Below are 18,387 nucleotides of genomic sequence, written 5' to 3' on the forward strand. Positions count from 1 at the left end.
TCATTTTTGATTTGCTCGTTTGCTGTTTATGATTACGTCAATCAAAATAATATCATGATAGGATACGCCGCAAGAGGGTCGTGGCTATTGCTTGACTCGACGCACAGGCTACAAGGATGAGAGCATCGTTAGCCAGCTGCTGCAGCATCTGAGCAAGTTGCCGCCACAGCAGCTCATTAACCACAGTCTGGTAAAATAATTCGGAAAAGCTTAAGAATCAGATATTCGACTACTGACTGATACCGAAGCCACTGGCGCAGATGGTGCGCCAGGCGTGTTCATGAGCTAATAAGCGGCATCAGCTTCGAGGATCTGTTCCTGTATCCGAATGTGATGGCAACGTGTGAGCTTTTGGTCTTGGATAAGCATTAGCCGCAGCTATTACATCCAGACGAGCGGAACATGAAGTACGCCTAGCAGCTAATAGAAAAGCATTTCGAAGAAAACGGTACACACTATAAGCAAATCATTAATTACTTGGATGAAAGTTACGCAATAGAGAGGTCCCAATCAAAGCTTATGTAATGTCCTTGCAGTGCTTATCCTACTTCCCAACTTTGAATGCTCACCTGCGCTACGTCAAAGCGTAGAAAGTCTTCTGCATATTATTTTTGCTTTGCGTATCATAGATTTGTTGCGTTCTAAATTTTAATAAAAACTAAATTAAGTACTTTTGGCACAAACACACAGAACAATGCTAAAACTTTAGCATTTTTAAATCAGTGTAAATATGCATAACATACATAAGAAGCATAAAAAACTCTTTTACTTCAATTGCCAGCTTAGTTAATTGTCGCCTAATGCAGTGTAAGAAGTTTACGCGCAAACAAAATAAAAAAAACATGCAAATTACTTGGGCACTAAACAAATAAGAGACGCTGCCCAAATAAAGCGGCCAAGCCAAAGTAAATTGTGTTAATGGAAGTAAAAACAAAAATAATCACAAAAAAATGAGGCAATGCAATTAAAACATTTGAGTGACACGTACTTTGGGCCGCACTATTTGCCAAGTTAAAATTGTGGGCACACAAAAAAAAAAAATAATTTGCTATGGCATTAAAAAAAGTGTCAAAAACATTTGAAGCGCAGCCGATGCGAAATGTATGAAATGTAAATGTAAATGTAAATGACAATAAAAATAAGAATGGAAATAAAAAGAATGCAGCAGCAACAGAAGCAGTAGCGAAGATGAAAAAGAAAATACAAGACAAGAGTGAAAATAAAAATCCGTAATTTGTATGCTGTCTCGCAAATTCCGTAATGCGTATAAGCAATGTCCAGGCGCAAATTTACTGTTGAAGGTGACAACGGGCACAAGGGTAGGGTGGGGTAGGGTGGAGTGTGGGGCTCTGTCATAAATTGTATGCACAGTTGTATGCTTTGATAGAGAGCTGCTGAGCTGTAGCCTCTCTATTATTGATGGGAACTGTCATCAAAGGATTTTCACATTGTTTGAGGCAAATGTCTTGGCAAAAGGTAAGACACTTTGCTTATTTTACATATGCAAGCGCCGCTAGCAACAGCACACAGAGCACAGACCGCTGGACATGGTCCAGCAGCAATACCCTTTTGGGGGCAAGGGTTGGGTGAAAAACTTTGGTTGTCCTTGTCCAGTGCTTTTCACACATTTCCTTTGCCCATGGGCAATACATCTTGCACCACAAAAACACAAAATCGTCTTAAGTATTTTGTGTGGTTTAAATAAAATAAAAATAATACAGAAAACACAACAGCAACAATGACTATGTTTATATGTCTGTGTGTGGGTGTGTAAAGGGATAAGCATGCTACATCCGCTTAGCGTCTGTCTGTGTCTGTGTGTGTGTGTGTGTTGTCTTCGCTTATTCTTGTCTTAATATTCAATTTGGGTCTCGTTTTGCGTAAATGATTTTATTTCGTTCTTTTGCGGCTTTGCTGTAAAATTTTTGATGTACTATTATTCAATGCCCAAGAGATATCCCCAATGTCCGTCATTGTTTTTTTATGCCCCATGAATTACACAGCAAACGTTTTGCCCCCAAACAGCGCCACAAGCAGCCACTCACTCACACACACACACACGCACACGCACACACACAGCCACACACATGAGGCTTCGACATCATCATCTTTTCAACATGACATGGCGAATTAGCCATGGCTAAAAGGTGGCTGCATATTGGACATGGATATGCATGCTTCAGCCAACTGATGACGATGAGAATTGTGGCACTTGTTGTCCTTACACACACACACACACATACACACGTGTTTGCGTGATAAAGGATTGATGCGCGCAACATGGTAATTTAGGATTGTGTATTGAATATTGCGCATACGCCTAGTGAAGCATGTGCCTAGGCTGCTTATAATAAGCTGAGCATGTAAACTGTTTATTGTTTGTTGATTGCCAAGACATCCGCACAGCTTGGACTGCAATTTTTATTCTCAACTGACTGATATAATAACCATATATTAATTTATTGCAATTTGTATTTTACAGCAAACAATTAAAAATTCATAAACTGAGCAGTTATCAATAATATGCAAAAGCAATGCATTCTATATAAACTATTTATTAGCAAACTTTTAAGTAAAAAAGCAAACGCTTCAGTGCAACAAATTCCAATTTGTTATGCCTTATATAATAATAAGTCAGGGGACGCATGTTTGCCATAACAAATTTAATAATTTAGCTTAAGATTCATTTGTTGTGTTCTTTAGAAGTGACTGTGTGCTTGGAAAGTTAAGACCTTTTAATTATGAACAAATTACCTGTATTATTCCTAGTGCTATTCGCAGGTAAGTTTGCTTCGGCATTATAGTTTATAATAATTGCTTATGACTATCAACTTTACTGCACAGTTTTTCACATGCTGCAATTTGCTGCAGCTCAGCAAACATTGGCTAAAGATAATGACGATGATAATGATCAAAAAGAACTTGATGCTCTACAACAAGATTTCCAAGGCATTCAGAAAAAAATTATGGGCACTTTGGATCAGGGTGTAAAAAGTATACCCAATTGGTGGGATAATGGCAAAGAACTGGGCAACCAAATTGCAAAAAGCATGCAATATGCCATGAATCAGGTCAAGGAGCTGTTTAATAAGGACGATGATGATTATGAGTATACATTTGTGCCGCTAAATTGAAATAAATATATATAGTTGATGTAAATACTTAGTGCAGTTTATTAACTAAAGCTAGTGCTAATGTACAAAGTGTGACTGTGTCAAATGAATTATTCATTAAATGCCGTAGCAAATATTAATAAATTCGAATATATTTCAAATGCAGTCCAGTTTCTGAATACTTCTTGTGATCTGCATAGGTAAGTTAAGTAAATATAAAATTAAAATTTATAGCAATAAAATGTTTATAATGCAGCGCTGTCTTTTGCTGCAAGCGATATTGTTAAGCCAGATGACGAGGCTGGGGCGAGAAATGGAAATTCAGTTTATGCGGGTATTAAGGCTATATACAGATCCTTAAATATAACCGATATAGCGAGCGCCAGTTCAGACAGGTGCTTAAATTATTGCTCAAGGGACAAATAAGGGTAATGAAATCTGGATAAATGCCGCGTTTTATGTTTTGTCAAATAAATGTCAAAAGCAAATGCATTAGTCTTGTCTATATATTAAAGCAATTAAAACTGTTGCAACGCGCTGCGCTTAGCCAAAGCTAGACCCAGAGTCATGGCTAACCAGTGCCACGCCCACACAACTCACACAACTGCCAGCTGGGCATGCACATCACGAAAGGTTAATCATGCAGCGTTGTTTGCTACGCATTAATACCTTCATGTGAGCTGGACCACGTGCAGGGCAATGCGCTGGTTTAGCTTGCGTGTCTATCGCTGCTTATAGCTGCATGTGTGTGTGTGTGTGTGTGTGTGTGTGTGTATCTGTGTGGGTAGCTGGGGTGTTGCTGGCCTGCTGTTATATATGGGGTTGCTCTAATTCCGTTTGCTGCTCCTGCTGCTCTTGTTGTGCACCCGTAAAATTGATTGCGGCGAAAGCTGGAAAGTTGCACGTTATGCTCGTGGCCTGACTTGCTCTGCTCTATGCTGTGCTTGAGCTTGGTTTGGGTTGGGTTTTTGCTTTTGGTTCTGTTTCGGGTATGGCGTGCGGATTGGCTTGTTTCTATGGCAGGCAGCTGAGACTACACAGAATGGCGATTAAGTGTTGTTGCACCCACAGACAATCTAGCCACAAGTTGTAACCAATTTCAGTCTCTGCTGACATTTTCTCGATATCCAAGTAGTTGATTTGATATTCATAAGCTCAACTTAAATTAAAGCAATTACAAATATGTTATAAAACTTACATTTTAGTTTAAAATTGTATTAATAGATATAACGATAGCAGCAATGTATGCAAGGCGTTAGCACATGTTGGTTAACTTATTGTGTCAACAATATTAATTTCGACACAGCAACAAGCGCAGCTACAAAATGCAAATTTAATAAAGTTCAAACTAAATTGATGTTAGCAACGCAGCAATCAAAAAATTCATAATTTAATTTTTTAATTGCAAAAATTAAATTATTGTATAGTGTTGAAACTCAAGCTGAATAAATGATAAATATGAAAATTCAATTACAGTTTTATTTATTTTGCTTAATATTCTACCGAAGCCTTTGTACCAATTCTTTACAAGTTTTCCACATTCCTTGGAGCACATTGGTTGAAGTACTAACCAAATTTGAAATGCCATTCATTACCATTTCGCCAGTTCCATCATTCTGAACTTCAGCTAAGCACAGTGTCCACAAAACTAAAAAATGAATTTGCTGTATTAATCAATGAGCCTCGTATAAATTTCAAACTTACCTAAAAAAATCACAAGAGCTGTATATATCTTATGCATATTGTAAACGTTACTGCCTTAAACTGTGTAAAAGTAAAAACAATTGTGAACGTTTTGCAGTGTATAATTTAATTTTATGGGGTTTTATTAGATTTGCCATGGTTCACAATCATTCTATTAGATACAATTTGCAGCCGTACTTTCGTATAAGTAAGGCTTTACGCATTTGACCAAATTAATTTAAATTTTTCAACAAACTAAGTTTGTCGCGTTCATCAATTAACTCCTTTGCCTTTTCCAGCGTATTTAGGTGTTCGGTCGTTAGAAGTCCAACGACCTCTTGAACTTTGCAGATTCTTTTATAGTGCTCAGCACGCCACGAATTTTTTGGTACAAGTCCGCAATATTTTGAAAGTTTTTATTTGCTAACTCGGACTTATCATCACACGCAGAGAACTGAAAATATGATTTTTTACACTTATTTAATTCACTATATATTACTCATATTCAAACGGTTGCGTATTGTAACAGCGCCAATAAAACAATCCTTTATATATTATGACCTATTACATTTTTACGTGCCACTCAATTTCAATGGATACGGCACTAATACAATTCTCATGACCAACATTTGTTTCGCAGCTGTCGATTATAATAATAACTGAATAATAAATAACAAATTGTATTTTGCACTTAAGATTTAGAATTTAACATTGCAATAGCTTCTTCCATTTGCTGTCAATTGAAGCGATTTCATTAGATTAATTGCTAGTGGATTTGCTTATAAAGCTTAAGCTTTCAATTATACTTATTCAGTTAAAGTTAGCCCGTCCACATAAATAAACGAAATCTTGCATAATTTAAATGCTCATTTAAAAGAAAATTTATTATTTTTATTCATCGTTAACTGTGAATTCATCTAGAGCAGCATCAAGGACTCAATTACACGCCGATGCAGACGTACATGAGCTTAAAATCACATTGGAAATCGTGATAGCGCAGCTCGTTTGCGCCGTAAGTAGCCACGCAATCCTGATTGCCGGCACGATCGGGCTGTCCAATCTCCCAGTTGTCAAATGGCATCGGGTTGCCAGTGTGCTCCACGATGAATTCGCCATTCCTGCCAATATCATTGATTGCAGTCCACAGGGCGTTCTCATAACGGTCGAACTCGAGGCCCTGGCGCTTCAAGTAGGTCTTCATCTGATCAGCATCCATAAGGCTATCGAATACCAACAAATTGGCCTTCAGAGCGCGACATCTACGATTGGCGTCATACCAGGATTTCTAAGCAATAGCAATAAGCATTTGTATGCATATGAACAACTGTATTACATACCTTTTCCCGGGAGACTAAAATACACTTGTCGCCCAAGGCAGTGAAACCATGAGGGCAGTCAGTGAGTGCCTGGGCAGATGCCGCAAAGGCAAGCACTAGGCCGAAGAGGAAGATTAGACTTAGAGCAGGATTCATTGCTTAAGCTTTTCAGTTGATTGTTTGAATTAAACTGATTTCTGACTGAACCGAGCGCAGCTTTTATAGCTCAATCGCACCAACACTATCAAAGCATTAATAGAAAGGGGTGAATGTCTTTTCAATAAGCGAACTGATAAGGAGTCAGCTCAGGTGCAAGTTCAATAATGTCAGCTCGCCTGCACTATGTCGGATTATATTGTAGGTGTATTGAAATCGCACCTTAAGGCCCAGAGACAGAGATAAGCTGCTGTACTACTACGCTGATATTGTTTACAAGTCGTGTGCTTTTTTTATTCTAATAGTTCAGCTTGTAACAAACAAATTTGAAAATAAAAAAATGCATGAAAAACATATTATTTGTTAAACAAAACACTTTTTGTAATTTTCTCTATCCAGTCGCGGTCTTGCGTCTGCTTAGTGTTGGGCCGTTGATTCCCGCGCTCGCACGTGAGCTTGTGGTAGAGCCAAAGACGTTACGACAAATTGTGAGGTTTGTAAATCTCTCGTTGGTGAGATCGCTAATATATTATCAATTTAACTCAGGTCGCTTGGTATGTGATGCTAAATCAACTTATCATCATAGCGTGTTTCTGTTGTGAGTGTGCTATAAGAGAACACACGAAAGCAAACAATGAGGCTCTAATGATATGTAGATAGAATGAGAGTCGCAGTATTACATGGGAACCACAGAAACATTGCAAAATTCAGCAGCATGAAGCAGATCATCATATCTCCTAACAATACAATATACAGATCAGCTACGTATTATGTATTGAAGTCTATTTGAGAAATTACTTTTGAAATTGAGCAATTTTGACTTTAAGCTTGCTCCTTTCCCTCACACCAAACTCACAAATTAATGAGCGCATAAAGTATTAAATTCTTCAATTAATGTGCAATAATATTCAGTCACTAACTTAATCACAGTCTCTGCATTTTTAAATATACGCAAACGCTTTGAGCCTAATGATCACCATTTAACTTATATAAGAAAGCTAAGATCATACTCTTATGTATACATAATTGTGGCTTTAATATTAACATGAGAGTTAACACAAATGTAACATTTAACACACACTAATACTAGTAAGTCTAATAGAGCTTTCAATTAGTAAAAACATATCTGAGTCTTATATAAATTAGACTCTATAAATTTTATTTCCTGAAGAAATATATATATAAGAAGTTTTTTTTGGCTAACAGGATTCAATGAATTAAATGTATTTTAAGAATAGAAAAAAATGAATTAATAAATTGTTATGTTTGATTTATTTCATAGGGTGATATATGTATTGATTGGAGCTTAATATTATTTACGTAAATATTTAACGTTAATCTCTATAAGAGACTTTAATTTTAAAGTCGATATTTAATTTTGTATGTTAACACTACTATATTTTATGATAATTAAATATAATATTGAACATCTGATGACATAAAAAATAGAACATAATTGATCTTTTATACAATCACTTGTTATAAAAAAATGATTACACATTATTTAATCTATAATTTTCAAGTGTAATAATGAACTTATTATCCATCACAATACATTATATCGATCTCAATTCTTACTTTTAAATTTAATAATGTAATAAAAGTGACGTATAATATTTAATTCGAAAACAAACGCAAACATATGGTATCTTTTACAATTTGATATGTTAAGATAGCAGTTTAGTTATTACATTGTATGCACCAAGCATTTTAATACACCCCTAGATAAAGTATGTTGTAAAAAATATTGCAATAATATAATTAGAAAAAAGATCCTGGTATTATATGCGACTTTTAAGTAAAATATAGTGATCGACAAAATGTATAATTGAGAAATAAGTAAGTGGATTTAATTCCATTTGATGTACCTACAAGTTATTACAATTTGTGTAATCTAGGATTATTGAGTCTTGCGGCAAGGATAATAATCAAGCGCTAGTGACCAGGGTTCTAGATTGCTAGCTAGCTGGTATGTATTGTATAGGCAATTTCCAAGCGGACTTAATCTGTGAAATCTTACCATAGCTACAATGTAATCTGTCATAGTGCATGCGAGCCGAGCCGAGCCGAGCCGGCTTGCGTGAACTTGTACCTCAGCCAACTTCTTATCACTGTCAATTGCCATTTGATTGAATGCTTATTGAAAACACACTTACACCTTTCTAATGATGCTTTGATAGTGTGGGTGCGATTGAGCTATAAAAGCTGCGCTCGGTTCAGTCAGAAATCAGTTTAATTCAAACAATCAACTGAAAAGCTTAAGCAATGAATCCTGCTCTAAGTCTAATCTTCCTCTTCGGCCTAGTGCTTTCCTTTGCGGCATCTGCCCAGGCACTCACTGACTGCCCTCATGGTTTCACTGCCTTGGGTGACAAGTGCATTTTAGTCTCCCGGGAAAAGGTATGTAATACAGTTGTCCATATGCATACAAATGCTTATTGTTATTGCTTAGAAATCCTGGTATGACGCCAATCGTAGATGTCGCGCTCTAAAGGCCAATTTGTTGGTATTCGATAGCCTTATGGATGCTGATCAGATGAAGACCTACTTGAAGCGCCAGGGCCTCGAGTTCGACCGTTATGAGAACGCCCTGTGGACTGCAATCAATGATATTGGCAGGAATGGCGAATTCATCGTGGAGCACACTGGCAACCCGATGCCATTTGACAACTGGGAGATTGGACAGCCCGATCGTGCCGGCAATCAGGATTGCGTGGCTACTTACGGCGCAAACGAGCTGCGCTATCACGATTTCCAATGTGATTTTAAGCTCATGTACGTCTGCATCGGCGTGTAATTGTGTTCTTGATGTTGCTCTATATAAATTCACATTCAAATTTATACAAAAAAATAAATTGTTTAAATAAATTTGAAATTATAAAAGTGTTTTAACCAATTTCAGTCTGTAGCTTACATTTTCTCGATATCCAACTAGTTGATTTGATATTCATATGCTCAGCTTAAATTAAAGCAATTACAAATATGTTATAAAACTTACATTTTAGTTTAAAATTGTATTAAATAGCTATATTGTTGACAGCTAAGCGCTAGCAACAAGGCTGCAGCAGCAAATGTTTCCAAGCGTTAGCAACATGTTGGTTTAACTTAATTGGTGTCAACAATATTAATTCAACAGCAAAGCGCAGCTACAAATGCAAATTTAATAAAAATTCTAACAAATTATAATAAATACAAATCCCTATAACAATATCATTAATCATTACATTTATTTCGCAAAAATAAATTATTGTAATTGTTGAAATTTCAAGCTGAATAAATATAAATTATGAAATTCTATTACATTTGGTTTGTTGCTAATTATTCTACCAATCCTTTTACCAATTCTTTACAAGTTTTCCACATTCCTTGGAGCACATTGGTTGAAGTACTAACCAAATTTGAAATGCCATTCATTACCATTTCGCCAGTTCCATCATTCTGAACTTCAGCTAAGCACAGTGTCCACAAAACTAAAAAATGAATTTGCTGTATTAATCAATGAGCCTCGTATAAATTTCAAACTTACCTAAAAAAATCACAAGAGCTGTATATATCTTATGCATATTGTAAACGTTACTGCCTTAAACTGTGTAAAAGTAAAAACAATTGTGAACGTTTTGCAGTGTATAATTTAATTTTATGGGGTTTTATTAGATTTGCCATGGTTCACAATCATTCTATTAGATACAATTTGCAGCCGTACTTTCGTATAAGTAAGGCTTTACGCATTTGACCAAATTAATTTAAATTTTTCAACAAACTAAGTTTGTCGCGTTCATCAATTAACTCCTTTGCCTTTTTCAGTGTATTTAGGTGTTCGGTCATTAGAAGTCCAACGACATCTTCAACTTTGCTGCCGGATTCTTTTATAGTGCTCAGCAAGCCATTTTTGGTACAAGTCCGCCATATTTTGAAAGTTTTTATTTGCTAAACTGACTATCAGCAAAATGCAGAGCAACTGTAAAATATATTTTTACACTTATTTATTTCACTTATATATTACTCATATTCAAACGGTTGCGTATTGTAACAGCGCCAATAAAACAATCCTTTATATATTATGACCTATTACATTTTTACGTGCCACTCAATTTCAATGGATACGGCACTAATACAATTCTCATGACCAACATTTGTTTCGCAGCTGTCGATTATAATAATAACTGAATAATAAATAACAAATTGTATTTTGCACTTAAGATTTAGAATTTAACATTGCAATAGCTTCTTCCATTTGCTGTCAATTGAAGCGATTTCATTAGATTAATTGCTAGTGGATTTGCTTATAAAGCTTAAGCTTTCAATTATACTTATTCAGTTAAAGTTAGCCCGTCCACATAAATAAACGAAATCTTGCATAATTTAAATGCTCATTTAAAAGAAAATTTATTATTTTTATTCATCGTTAACTGTGAATTCATCTAGAGCAGCATCAAGGACTCAATTACACGCCGATGCAGACGTACATGAGCTTAAAATCACATTGGAAATCGTGATAGCGCAGCTCGTTTGCGCCGTAAGTAGCCACGCAATCCTGATTGCCGGCACGATCGGGCTGTCCAATCTCCCAGTTGTCAAATGGCATCGGGTTGCCAGTGTGCTCCACGATGAATTCGCCATTCCTGCCAATATCATTGATTGCAGTCCACAGGGCGTTCTCATAACGGTCGAACTCGAGGCCCTGGCGCTTCAAGTAGGTCTTCATCTGATCAGCATCCATAAGGCTATCGAATACCAACAAATTGGCCTTCAGAGCGCGACATCTACGATTGGCGTCATACCAGGATTTCTAAGCAATAGCAATAAGCATTTGTATGCATATGAACAACTGTATTACATACCTTTTCCCGGGAGACTAAAATACACTTGTCGCCCAAGGCAGTGAAACCATGAGGGCAGTCAGTGAGTGCCTGGGCAGATGCCGCAAAGGCAAGCACTAGGCCGAAGAGGAAGATTAGACTTAGAGCAGGATTCATTGCTTAAGCTTTTCAGTTGATTGTTTGAATTAAACTGATTTCTGACTGAACCGAGCGCAGCTTTTATAGCTCAATCGCACCCACACTATCAAAGCATCATTAGAAAGGTGTAAGTGTGTTTTCAATAAGCATTCAATCAAATGGCAATTGACAGTGATAAGAAGTTGGCTGAGGTACAAGTTCACGCAAGCCGGCTCGGCTCGGCTCGGCTCGCATGCACTATGACAGATTACATTGTAGCTATGGTAAGATTTCACAGATTAAGCACAGATTGGAAATTGCATCTACATACAAGACCAGCAGCTAGCAACTAGCAACCTGGCATAGCGCTGATATAAGCTCGCCGCCCAAGCACTATAATCTGTTACAATGTAGTCGTGGTCTAATGGAAATTTCCACTCAATCTCTCATTTGCGTCACCTATTTTCTAAAGTCGCATATACCATATATCAATTTGAACTTTTTACAACTCTTTATCCTGTTTCTAATGCTTACGTAATTATATTATTATTATATACATTTTATTGCGTTTGTTTCGATATTAAGCTTAATTTAATTTAAAGAGAATTTGAGAGATTTGTATGTAGGTAATAACTTAAGTAATCCTTATGCACCTTTTATAAAGGATTGTTAAATAAAGTTCTTTTGTACAATTCTAATTTTATTAAATAAGGTTAACAAACCAGTTCTTAGCCTAGATTAGTAATTTTCGTACTATCTCCCATTTGCTTGAATAAACAAATAATTTAAATTTTTTCTAATCAAATACACTTAATCATACCCCTAGCCAATAAATCTATAAATCTGGAATCAATTAATAAATCACTTATATTAAAACTCGAAGTTACAAACTTTGACTTTCATTTTGTAAATGTACATTTTAACTCTAGTTAATTAATCCATTTTCATAACTGAATAGCTTTATATACGGATAAGCTAAGCTTTATATACAATATTAGCTAAGTTCAATGGTTATTGTTATTATTACAAATAGCACATACATTCAATATTAATTAGTAAACAAACAAGTTTTGTTTTGTTTAACAAATATGAATCATGAATTTTTATTTGTGTTTTTGTTTATTACAAAAAGTGTTTTGTTTAACAAATAATATGTTTTTCATGCATTTTTTTATTTTCAAATTTGTTTGTTACAAGCTGAACTATTAGAATAAAAAAAGCACACGACTTGTAAACAATATCAGCGTAGTAGTACAGCAGCTTATCTCTGTCTCTGGGCCTTAAGGTGCGATTTCAATACACCTACAATATAATCCGACATAGTGCAGGCGAGCTGACATTATTGAACTTGCACCTGAGCTGACTCCTTATCAGTTCGCTTATTGAAAAGACATTCACCCCTTTCTATTAATGCTTTGATAGTGTTGGTGCGATTGAGCTATAAAAGCTGCGCTCGGTTCAGTCAGAAATCAGTTTAATTCAAACAATCAACTGAAAAGCTTAAGCAATGAATCCTGCTCTAAGTCTAATCTTCCTCTTCGGCCTAGTGCTTGCCTTTGCGGCATCTGCCCAGGCACTCACTGACTGCCCTCATGGTTTCACTGCCTTGGGCGACAAGTGTATTTTAGTCTCCCGGGAAAAGGTATGTAATACAGTTGTTCATATGCATACAAATGCTTATTGCTATTGCTTAGAAATCCTGGTATGACGCCAATCGTAGATGTCGCGCTCTGAAGGCCAATTTGTTGGTATTCGATAGCCTTATGGATGCTGATCAGATGAAGACCTACTTGAAGCGCCAGGGCCTCGAGTTCGACCGTTATGAGAACGCCCTGTGGACTGCAATCAATGATATTGGCAGGAATGGCGAATTCATCGTGGAGCACACTGGCAACCCGATGCCATTTGACAACTGGGAGATTGGACAGCCCGATCGTGCCGGCAATCAGGATTGCGTGGCTACTTACGGCGCAAACGAGCTGCGCTATCACGACTTCCAATGTGATTTTAAGCTCATGTACGTTTGCATCGGTTGGTAATTGAGTCCTTGATGTTGCTCTAGGTAAATTCAAATGTAAATCTGTACAGAAATAAAGTGTTTAATGAACATTGAAATTTTAAGTGTTTTTACCTTCAATTTAATCTCTTTTCCCAATTCCACTTGACGTAGTGCTGAATATACTAATACATACAGCTAATGATAGTAGGAGCTCTATAATGTAGTAGCTATGTTGAATAGGCTTATTACAATTGCGCTTGCACCCGCAGCAAAGTTACCAACGTCAAGTAGCAGCGCCTGCAAAGCCAACAGTCGTGTACACCGGTAAAAATCTTGGTTTAAATAATAATAAAATTGTTTTAAGTACCTACCATCAAAACATTGCTTTCGAAGCTTAGACAGCAAATTCCCCAAGCCATGTAGTTTAATGTACGCCCCCAACTGCAGTCTGCTCGTGAAGTCAGCGGCCTTTCCTTTTTTGGCTCCATATTAAACTGGACTTAGTACAGATTTCTGGCTTCAATTTCTTAATGCCAGACATGTTCAACAATATGGGCTACAAGCGCTAAGCTAATTTCATTATTAAAGAAACTTATTTTTATTATTTTTAATTTCAATGTTTACATTCTGTTTAACAACGGTCCAGTGAATTTAAAACTTGAGCTTTATAGCAAACTGTGCGAGCAGTGCCGCAACAGTATGCAAGCGAGATGCAGACAACAACATATGCGCGAGTATTATCCACAATAATATGCGAACAACAGAAAATGTTACTGCTATGTTAAAGTGAAAAAATTGCAAATTTGGCAGCACTGGCTCTAAGTATAAATACAAAAAAATTTAATAATAAAAAACATTTATTAAGAAAGAGTAGCGGGAGTAAGAACGCGCGAGAAATAAATTAATAATATTATACAGTCATGGCGGAGAAAGTGAACGTATGCATTGTCGGTTCGGGAAACTGGTAAGTGTTCGACACAATGCGTTGGCAATAGAATAATAATAATAATGCACTTACATAATTGCATATTGTAAATGCACATAGGGGTTCGGCGATAGCTAAGATTGTGGGTGCAAATGCGTCGGCTCTGCCCGAATTTGAGGAGCGCGTTACAATGTTCGTCTATGAGGAGATGATTGATGGCAAGAAATTGACCGAAATCATCAATGAAACGCACGAGAACGTCAAATACCTAAAAGGACACAAACTGCCCCCCAATGTGGTAAGTGCAAGGGAAACCAAAAGATGTGTGATGTAATGTAAAGTGTTTGTCGCAGCAGCTTGCAGCTGTTTGCTTATATAAAGGTAGCGGTCTGCCTTGATCTTGACCGTCAGCACGATGCTTCGTCACTAAATTATCTAATCAGGCGCAAGAAGCGGGCTGCACACACGGGGGCTATTTTTACAATTTCACACACTACCCCAAGCAGCAGCAGCAGCAGCGCGTTAAATGCTCTCGCGCTCTTGTGCTCGCTCTCTCTTTCTCTCTTTGGCTATGCAGTTTTTCATGGCCAACACACAGCCACAATAACAAATGCTTTACCTTGCACTGACTGCCAAATGAGCCGCTCGCTCTTACTCTCTCCGAGTCTTTGACGTAGGTCAAGGCCGGCTTGCAGTAAAGCTGCGCTCTTTGCCATTAAACTGCGCTCTTTCGCTTTAAACTGCATTTGGTTAGCAGCCTGTGACAGCTGTATATTAAACAATATATAACAATTTAAATATACATTTAATGCAGTTTGCTGATTACGTCAATATGTCAAGTGTGCTAACAATAATTTCCAGTGGCAGGCGATAAGCGCATTTGTAGCTACAACTGTTCCAGAGTACACGTATATTTGTGTTGCTTGATTATAGATAAGCCGTGTTGTTAAACATATTCTATTGAGCAACATGATAAAAAGCAAACTAATAGGATTTATGACAGCGCAAAACAAATAACTGTGCACTATAATTAAATTGGTAAATGCATAGTATTAATTTAATTATGGAATGGCACAGGCGGCGTCGCTTTTCAACAACACGACTGCCTAGAATATAATTGATAAAAACAACGCATTGTTTTTTACTGTTTTAGCATTTATGTATACATACATAGTATATATGTATATCTAATCAAATGCCAACAAGTAGCAGTGTATATCTACTCTTGGCAAGCGTTCAATTTAAAAGACAAAAAACAATTTAGCGAAACTGCTTAAACAAATACAGCAGATCAATGTCAAAAATGCAAGCAATTAAAACATAAGCGAAACAAACAAACCTATAATCCAACAATCTCTACAATCCTTTTGTTTTTATTGAGTTTGCTGATAGTAAACTCAAAAATGTTTTATTTATTCGGCTGTGGCTGTAGCTGCGAGTTCAAATTGTTTTGTTTTCTCTGATAACATGCGTTTACCCACTTGTTTATTTGCTTTTCGTGTTCCACTTATTATTAAAGTCCCATGGGCATAGAATAAAAGGGAGAGCAGAAAATTAAAATTACTAATCAATTGTTGCCAGGCTGTATATTTATACAGTTTAAGCAAGTTCAATGTATTTGCGCTTGCGTTGCAAAAATTTCACTTTTGCTTGAAAATGTTTCATATTTAAATTTCTCACATAACAGCTGTGTTGACAATTTATGTTACATTTTGTTAAAAACCAGTTGAAAGCGCAAAATATATATGCAAAGGTTCGATAGCTCAAAAGTCTATGCATAAGCTAGAAAATTATATAAGCTTAAAATGGCAAAACAAGTTTAGAGCAAACAGGTTAATAAATAATCGTAGGTGTCGATGTTACAAATGCGACAAGCCTCCAAAACTTTATACACGTGCGTACTGAATGCTAAAAAGTTCCTTCATTCAACCTTGGCGTGTTTTATTTCTGTATTTGTCTCGGCGCTCTTATCTCTAGACTTGTTGCTTATCATAACCACAATTTGGTATGTTAAATGATATACTTACTTAATTTCTTTGTTATTCTTTTGAACTTTTAGGTTGCCGTGCCCGATCTGGTTGAGGCTGCCAAGAACGCCGATATATTGATCTTTGTTGTGCCACATCAGTTTATACCAAATTTCTGCAAACAATTGTTGGGCAAAATCAAGCCCAATGCCATTGCCATATCACTGATCAAGGGCTTCGACAAGGCTGAAGGTGGCGGCATTGATCTAATTTCGCACATTATTACCCGCCACTTGAAGGTGAGAGTCACTCTCTAATTGTCAGTTAGCCAATTTATTTAAACTTTTCACTCTCTAACCAGATACCATGCGCCGTGCTGATGGGCGCCAACTTGGCCAACGAGGTGGCCGAGGGCAACTTTTGCGAAACCACCATTGGCTGCAAGGACAAGAAGTATGGCAAGGTGCTGCGTGATCTCTTCCAGGCAAATCATTTCCGTGTCGTTGTCGTTGACGACTCCGATGCTGTTGAGGTTTGCGGTGCACTTAAAAACATTGTGGCCTGCGGTGCTGGCTTTGTGGATGGCCTCAAGCTGGGCGACAACACCAAGGCGGCAGTCATTCGTCTGGGCCTGATGGAGATGATACGCTTTGTCGATGTCTTCTATCCCGGCAGCAAACTGTCCACGTTCTTCGAGAGCTGTGGTGTGGCGGATCTCATCACAACATGCTATGGTAGCTGTGACAAACATATAACTTAATGTACTAATGTCAAATTTGATTGCTAGGCGGTCGCAATCGTCGCGTCTCCGAGGCTTTTGTCACTTCGGGCAAAACAATTGAGGAGCTGGAAAAGGAAATGCTCAACGGCCAGAAGCTGCAAGGTCCACCCACTGCCGAGGAGGTTAACTACATGTTGAAAAACAAAGGCTTGGAGGATAAGTATGGCTCATTTAATTTAAATTTAACAGCCATAAATACTAATCGACTACAAATTTCTTTTGCAGATTTCCATTGTTCACCGCCATACACAAAATATAGCCAGACTCTATACTTACATCCCGTACATGATCTTGAGTGTACTAAGCTGACAATAATTCCCCGCACATACCAATGTAAGTTGTTGATTGGCTTCGTCTTGCTTTTGCTTTCGTTTGCACAACTGCACCTTGAACTTCCTAAAGATTCCCAAATGTAACCCCAATACGTAATATCCTTTCCACACTCTTCCTATATTCTCGTTTATGTCTTTATTTTACTCGTACTTATTATGTTGCTTAATTAATATCCGACTAATATTTTTAGTACTTAATTTGTATTGTATTTTTTAATTGATTTTATTAGTTTAACACTGAATGCACTTTAAAAAGTTATTTTTATTTTGGCATGTTTTGTTGCTTTTTATTTTAATTAAACTCTCTTCTAAGTAAGTTTAAAATAAATATAATAAAGAGCTAAACGCTAAATTCTAAATTTCTATTCAAATATTTTAAAAGTATTTAGTATTTTTTCTACATTAGCACAATATATTATTTATAATTTTTATTTCATAATTCATGCTTTTTGTCATTATATCCTTATCACTAACCCCTCATTTATCACATACATTGCTAACAACCCCAACTTTTATGTTTCATCAACAAACAAATTTTCTTCTCTTCTTTTTATATGATTTCTTATAGGGATACGTTCATCATGCCGTCGCCAAAACTCTAAACTGTGTTACACCAAATGTTTACATATATAAACAAAGCATAAAAACAGAGATATTCAAGATCAGATCAATTGTAAATACTTTTTGTTTCTAGATCACAACAAGTCATATTTCTCTCACGCACTATTTCACACACATTTGCAATTTTTTTACACTACCAAACACACACACACACACAATAGTCGTGAATTTATTTTGTTAACAATTTGTTTTAGTGTATAATTTTTGTGTAAAGACAAGCAAAAAGAGTCAGTGTCATATTTGATGCAATCAAATTCATTTTTATAAGCAAAATAAAAAATAATACATTTCTTTGTACAAATCGCACAACATGTAGGAAAAATATTTTAAATAAATTATATTATAAATATTTATGAATTGGCAGCTACAAATCGGCAGCGAAGAGTACGTATTCAAAATTCGATGTGTTTTTTATTTTTACACTTACGTTTGTATTTGAATGCAATTTGGAATGTCCTAACTGAATTTATAACGCAGCGCGCCACTAAACATAATAAGTTTTGTTTTCTATTTCGCAGGCAAAATTTGTAACTTTTTAACACAAGTTTTAAACTTTT

General features: G+C 36.4%; 6 protein-coding genes and 1 long non-coding RNA gene across 7 annotated transcripts; 4 read left to right on the forward strand and 3 right to left on the reverse strand.

Moving 5' to 3' along the window:
* The first annotated feature begins 2,696 nt into the window (after nucleotides 1–2,696).
* Nucleotides 2,697–3,561, forward strand: LOC108605409 (maker418). Its single transcript, XM_017995082.2, has 3 exons — nucleotides 2,697–2,781; nucleotides 2,845–3,313; nucleotides 3,370–3,561. The coding sequence occupies exons 1-2, from the start codon at nucleotides 2,742–2,744 to the stop codon at nucleotides 3,132–3,134; spliced, it is 330 nt and encodes a 109-aa protein (XP_017850571.2). The 5' UTR covers nucleotides 2,697–2,741; the 3' UTR covers nucleotides 3,135–3,313; nucleotides 3,370–3,561.
* Nucleotides 3,562–5,700: 2,139 nt separating this feature from the next.
* On the reverse strand, nucleotides 5,701–6,579 carry LOC108604849 (C-type lectin 37Db-like). Its single transcript, XM_017994473.2, has 2 exons — nucleotides 6,134–6,579; nucleotides 5,701–6,081 (listed from the first exon to the last, which is right to left on the reverse strand). Exons 1-2 carry the CDS (start codon nucleotides 6,266–6,268, stop codon nucleotides 5,737–5,739), a joined length of 480 nt encoding a protein of 159 aa, XP_017849962.2. The 5' UTR covers nucleotides 6,269–6,579; the 3' UTR covers nucleotides 5,701–5,736.
* Nucleotides 6,580–8,459: 1,880 nt separating this feature from the next.
* LOC117135026 (C-type lectin 37Db-like) lies at nucleotides 8,460–9,093 on the forward strand. The gene is made up of 2 exons (XM_033294838.1): nucleotides 8,460–8,668; nucleotides 8,721–9,093. Exons 1-2 carry the CDS (start codon nucleotides 8,534–8,536, stop codon nucleotides 9,063–9,065), a joined length of 480 nt encoding a protein of 159 aa, XP_033150729.1. The 5' UTR covers nucleotides 8,460–8,533; the 3' UTR covers nucleotides 9,066–9,093.
* Nucleotides 9,094–10,676: 1,583 nt separating this feature from the next.
* LOC108601378 (C-type lectin 37Db) lies at nucleotides 10,677–11,318 on the reverse strand. The gene is made up of 2 exons (XM_017989281.2): nucleotides 11,110–11,318; nucleotides 10,677–11,057 (listed from the first exon to the last, which is right to left on the reverse strand). The coding sequence occupies exons 1-2, from the start codon at nucleotides 11,242–11,244 to the stop codon at nucleotides 10,713–10,715; spliced, it is 480 nt and encodes a 159-aa protein (XP_017844770.2). The 5' UTR covers nucleotides 11,245–11,318; the 3' UTR covers nucleotides 10,677–10,712.
* Nucleotides 11,319–12,406: 1,088 nt separating this feature from the next.
* Nucleotides 12,407–13,320, forward strand: LOC108601389 (C-type lectin 37Db-like). The gene is made up of 2 exons (XM_017989292.2): nucleotides 12,407–12,847; nucleotides 12,900–13,320. The coding sequence occupies exons 1-2, from the start codon at nucleotides 12,713–12,715 to the stop codon at nucleotides 13,242–13,244; spliced, it is 480 nt and encodes a 159-aa protein (XP_017844781.2). The 5' UTR covers nucleotides 12,407–12,712; the 3' UTR covers nucleotides 13,245–13,320.
* On the reverse strand, nucleotides 13,194–13,744 carry LOC108601400. Its single transcript, XR_001915217.1, has 3 exons — nucleotides 13,576–13,744; nucleotides 13,337–13,501; nucleotides 13,194–13,285 (listed from the first exon to the last, which is right to left on the reverse strand). It is a non-coding gene; the product is annotated as an uncharacterized LOC108601400 (long non-coding RNA).
* Nucleotides 13,745–14,055: 311 nt separating this feature from the next.
* Nucleotides 14,056–17,136, forward strand: LOC108608538 (glycerol-3-phosphate dehydrogenase [NAD(+)], cytoplasmic). The gene is made up of 6 exons (XM_033294835.1): nucleotides 14,056–14,168; nucleotides 14,250–14,427; nucleotides 16,189–16,395; nucleotides 16,458–16,830; nucleotides 16,884–17,037; nucleotides 17,103–17,136. The coding sequence occupies exons 1-6, from the start codon at nucleotides 14,125–14,127 to the stop codon at nucleotides 17,134–17,136; spliced, it is 990 nt and encodes a 329-aa protein (XP_033150726.1). The 5' UTR covers nucleotides 14,056–14,124.
* The last annotated feature ends 1,251 nt before the right edge of the window (nucleotides 17,137–18,387 follow it).

This window comes from Drosophila busckii, unplaced genomic scaffold (assembly GCF_011750605.1).
Source record: "Drosophila busckii strain San Diego stock center, stock number 13000-0081.31 unplaced genomic scaffold, ASM1175060v1 hic_scaffold_47, whole genome shotgun sequence".
Classification (NCBI taxonomy): Eukaryota; Metazoa; Arthropoda; class Insecta; order Diptera; family Drosophilidae; genus Drosophila; species Drosophila busckii.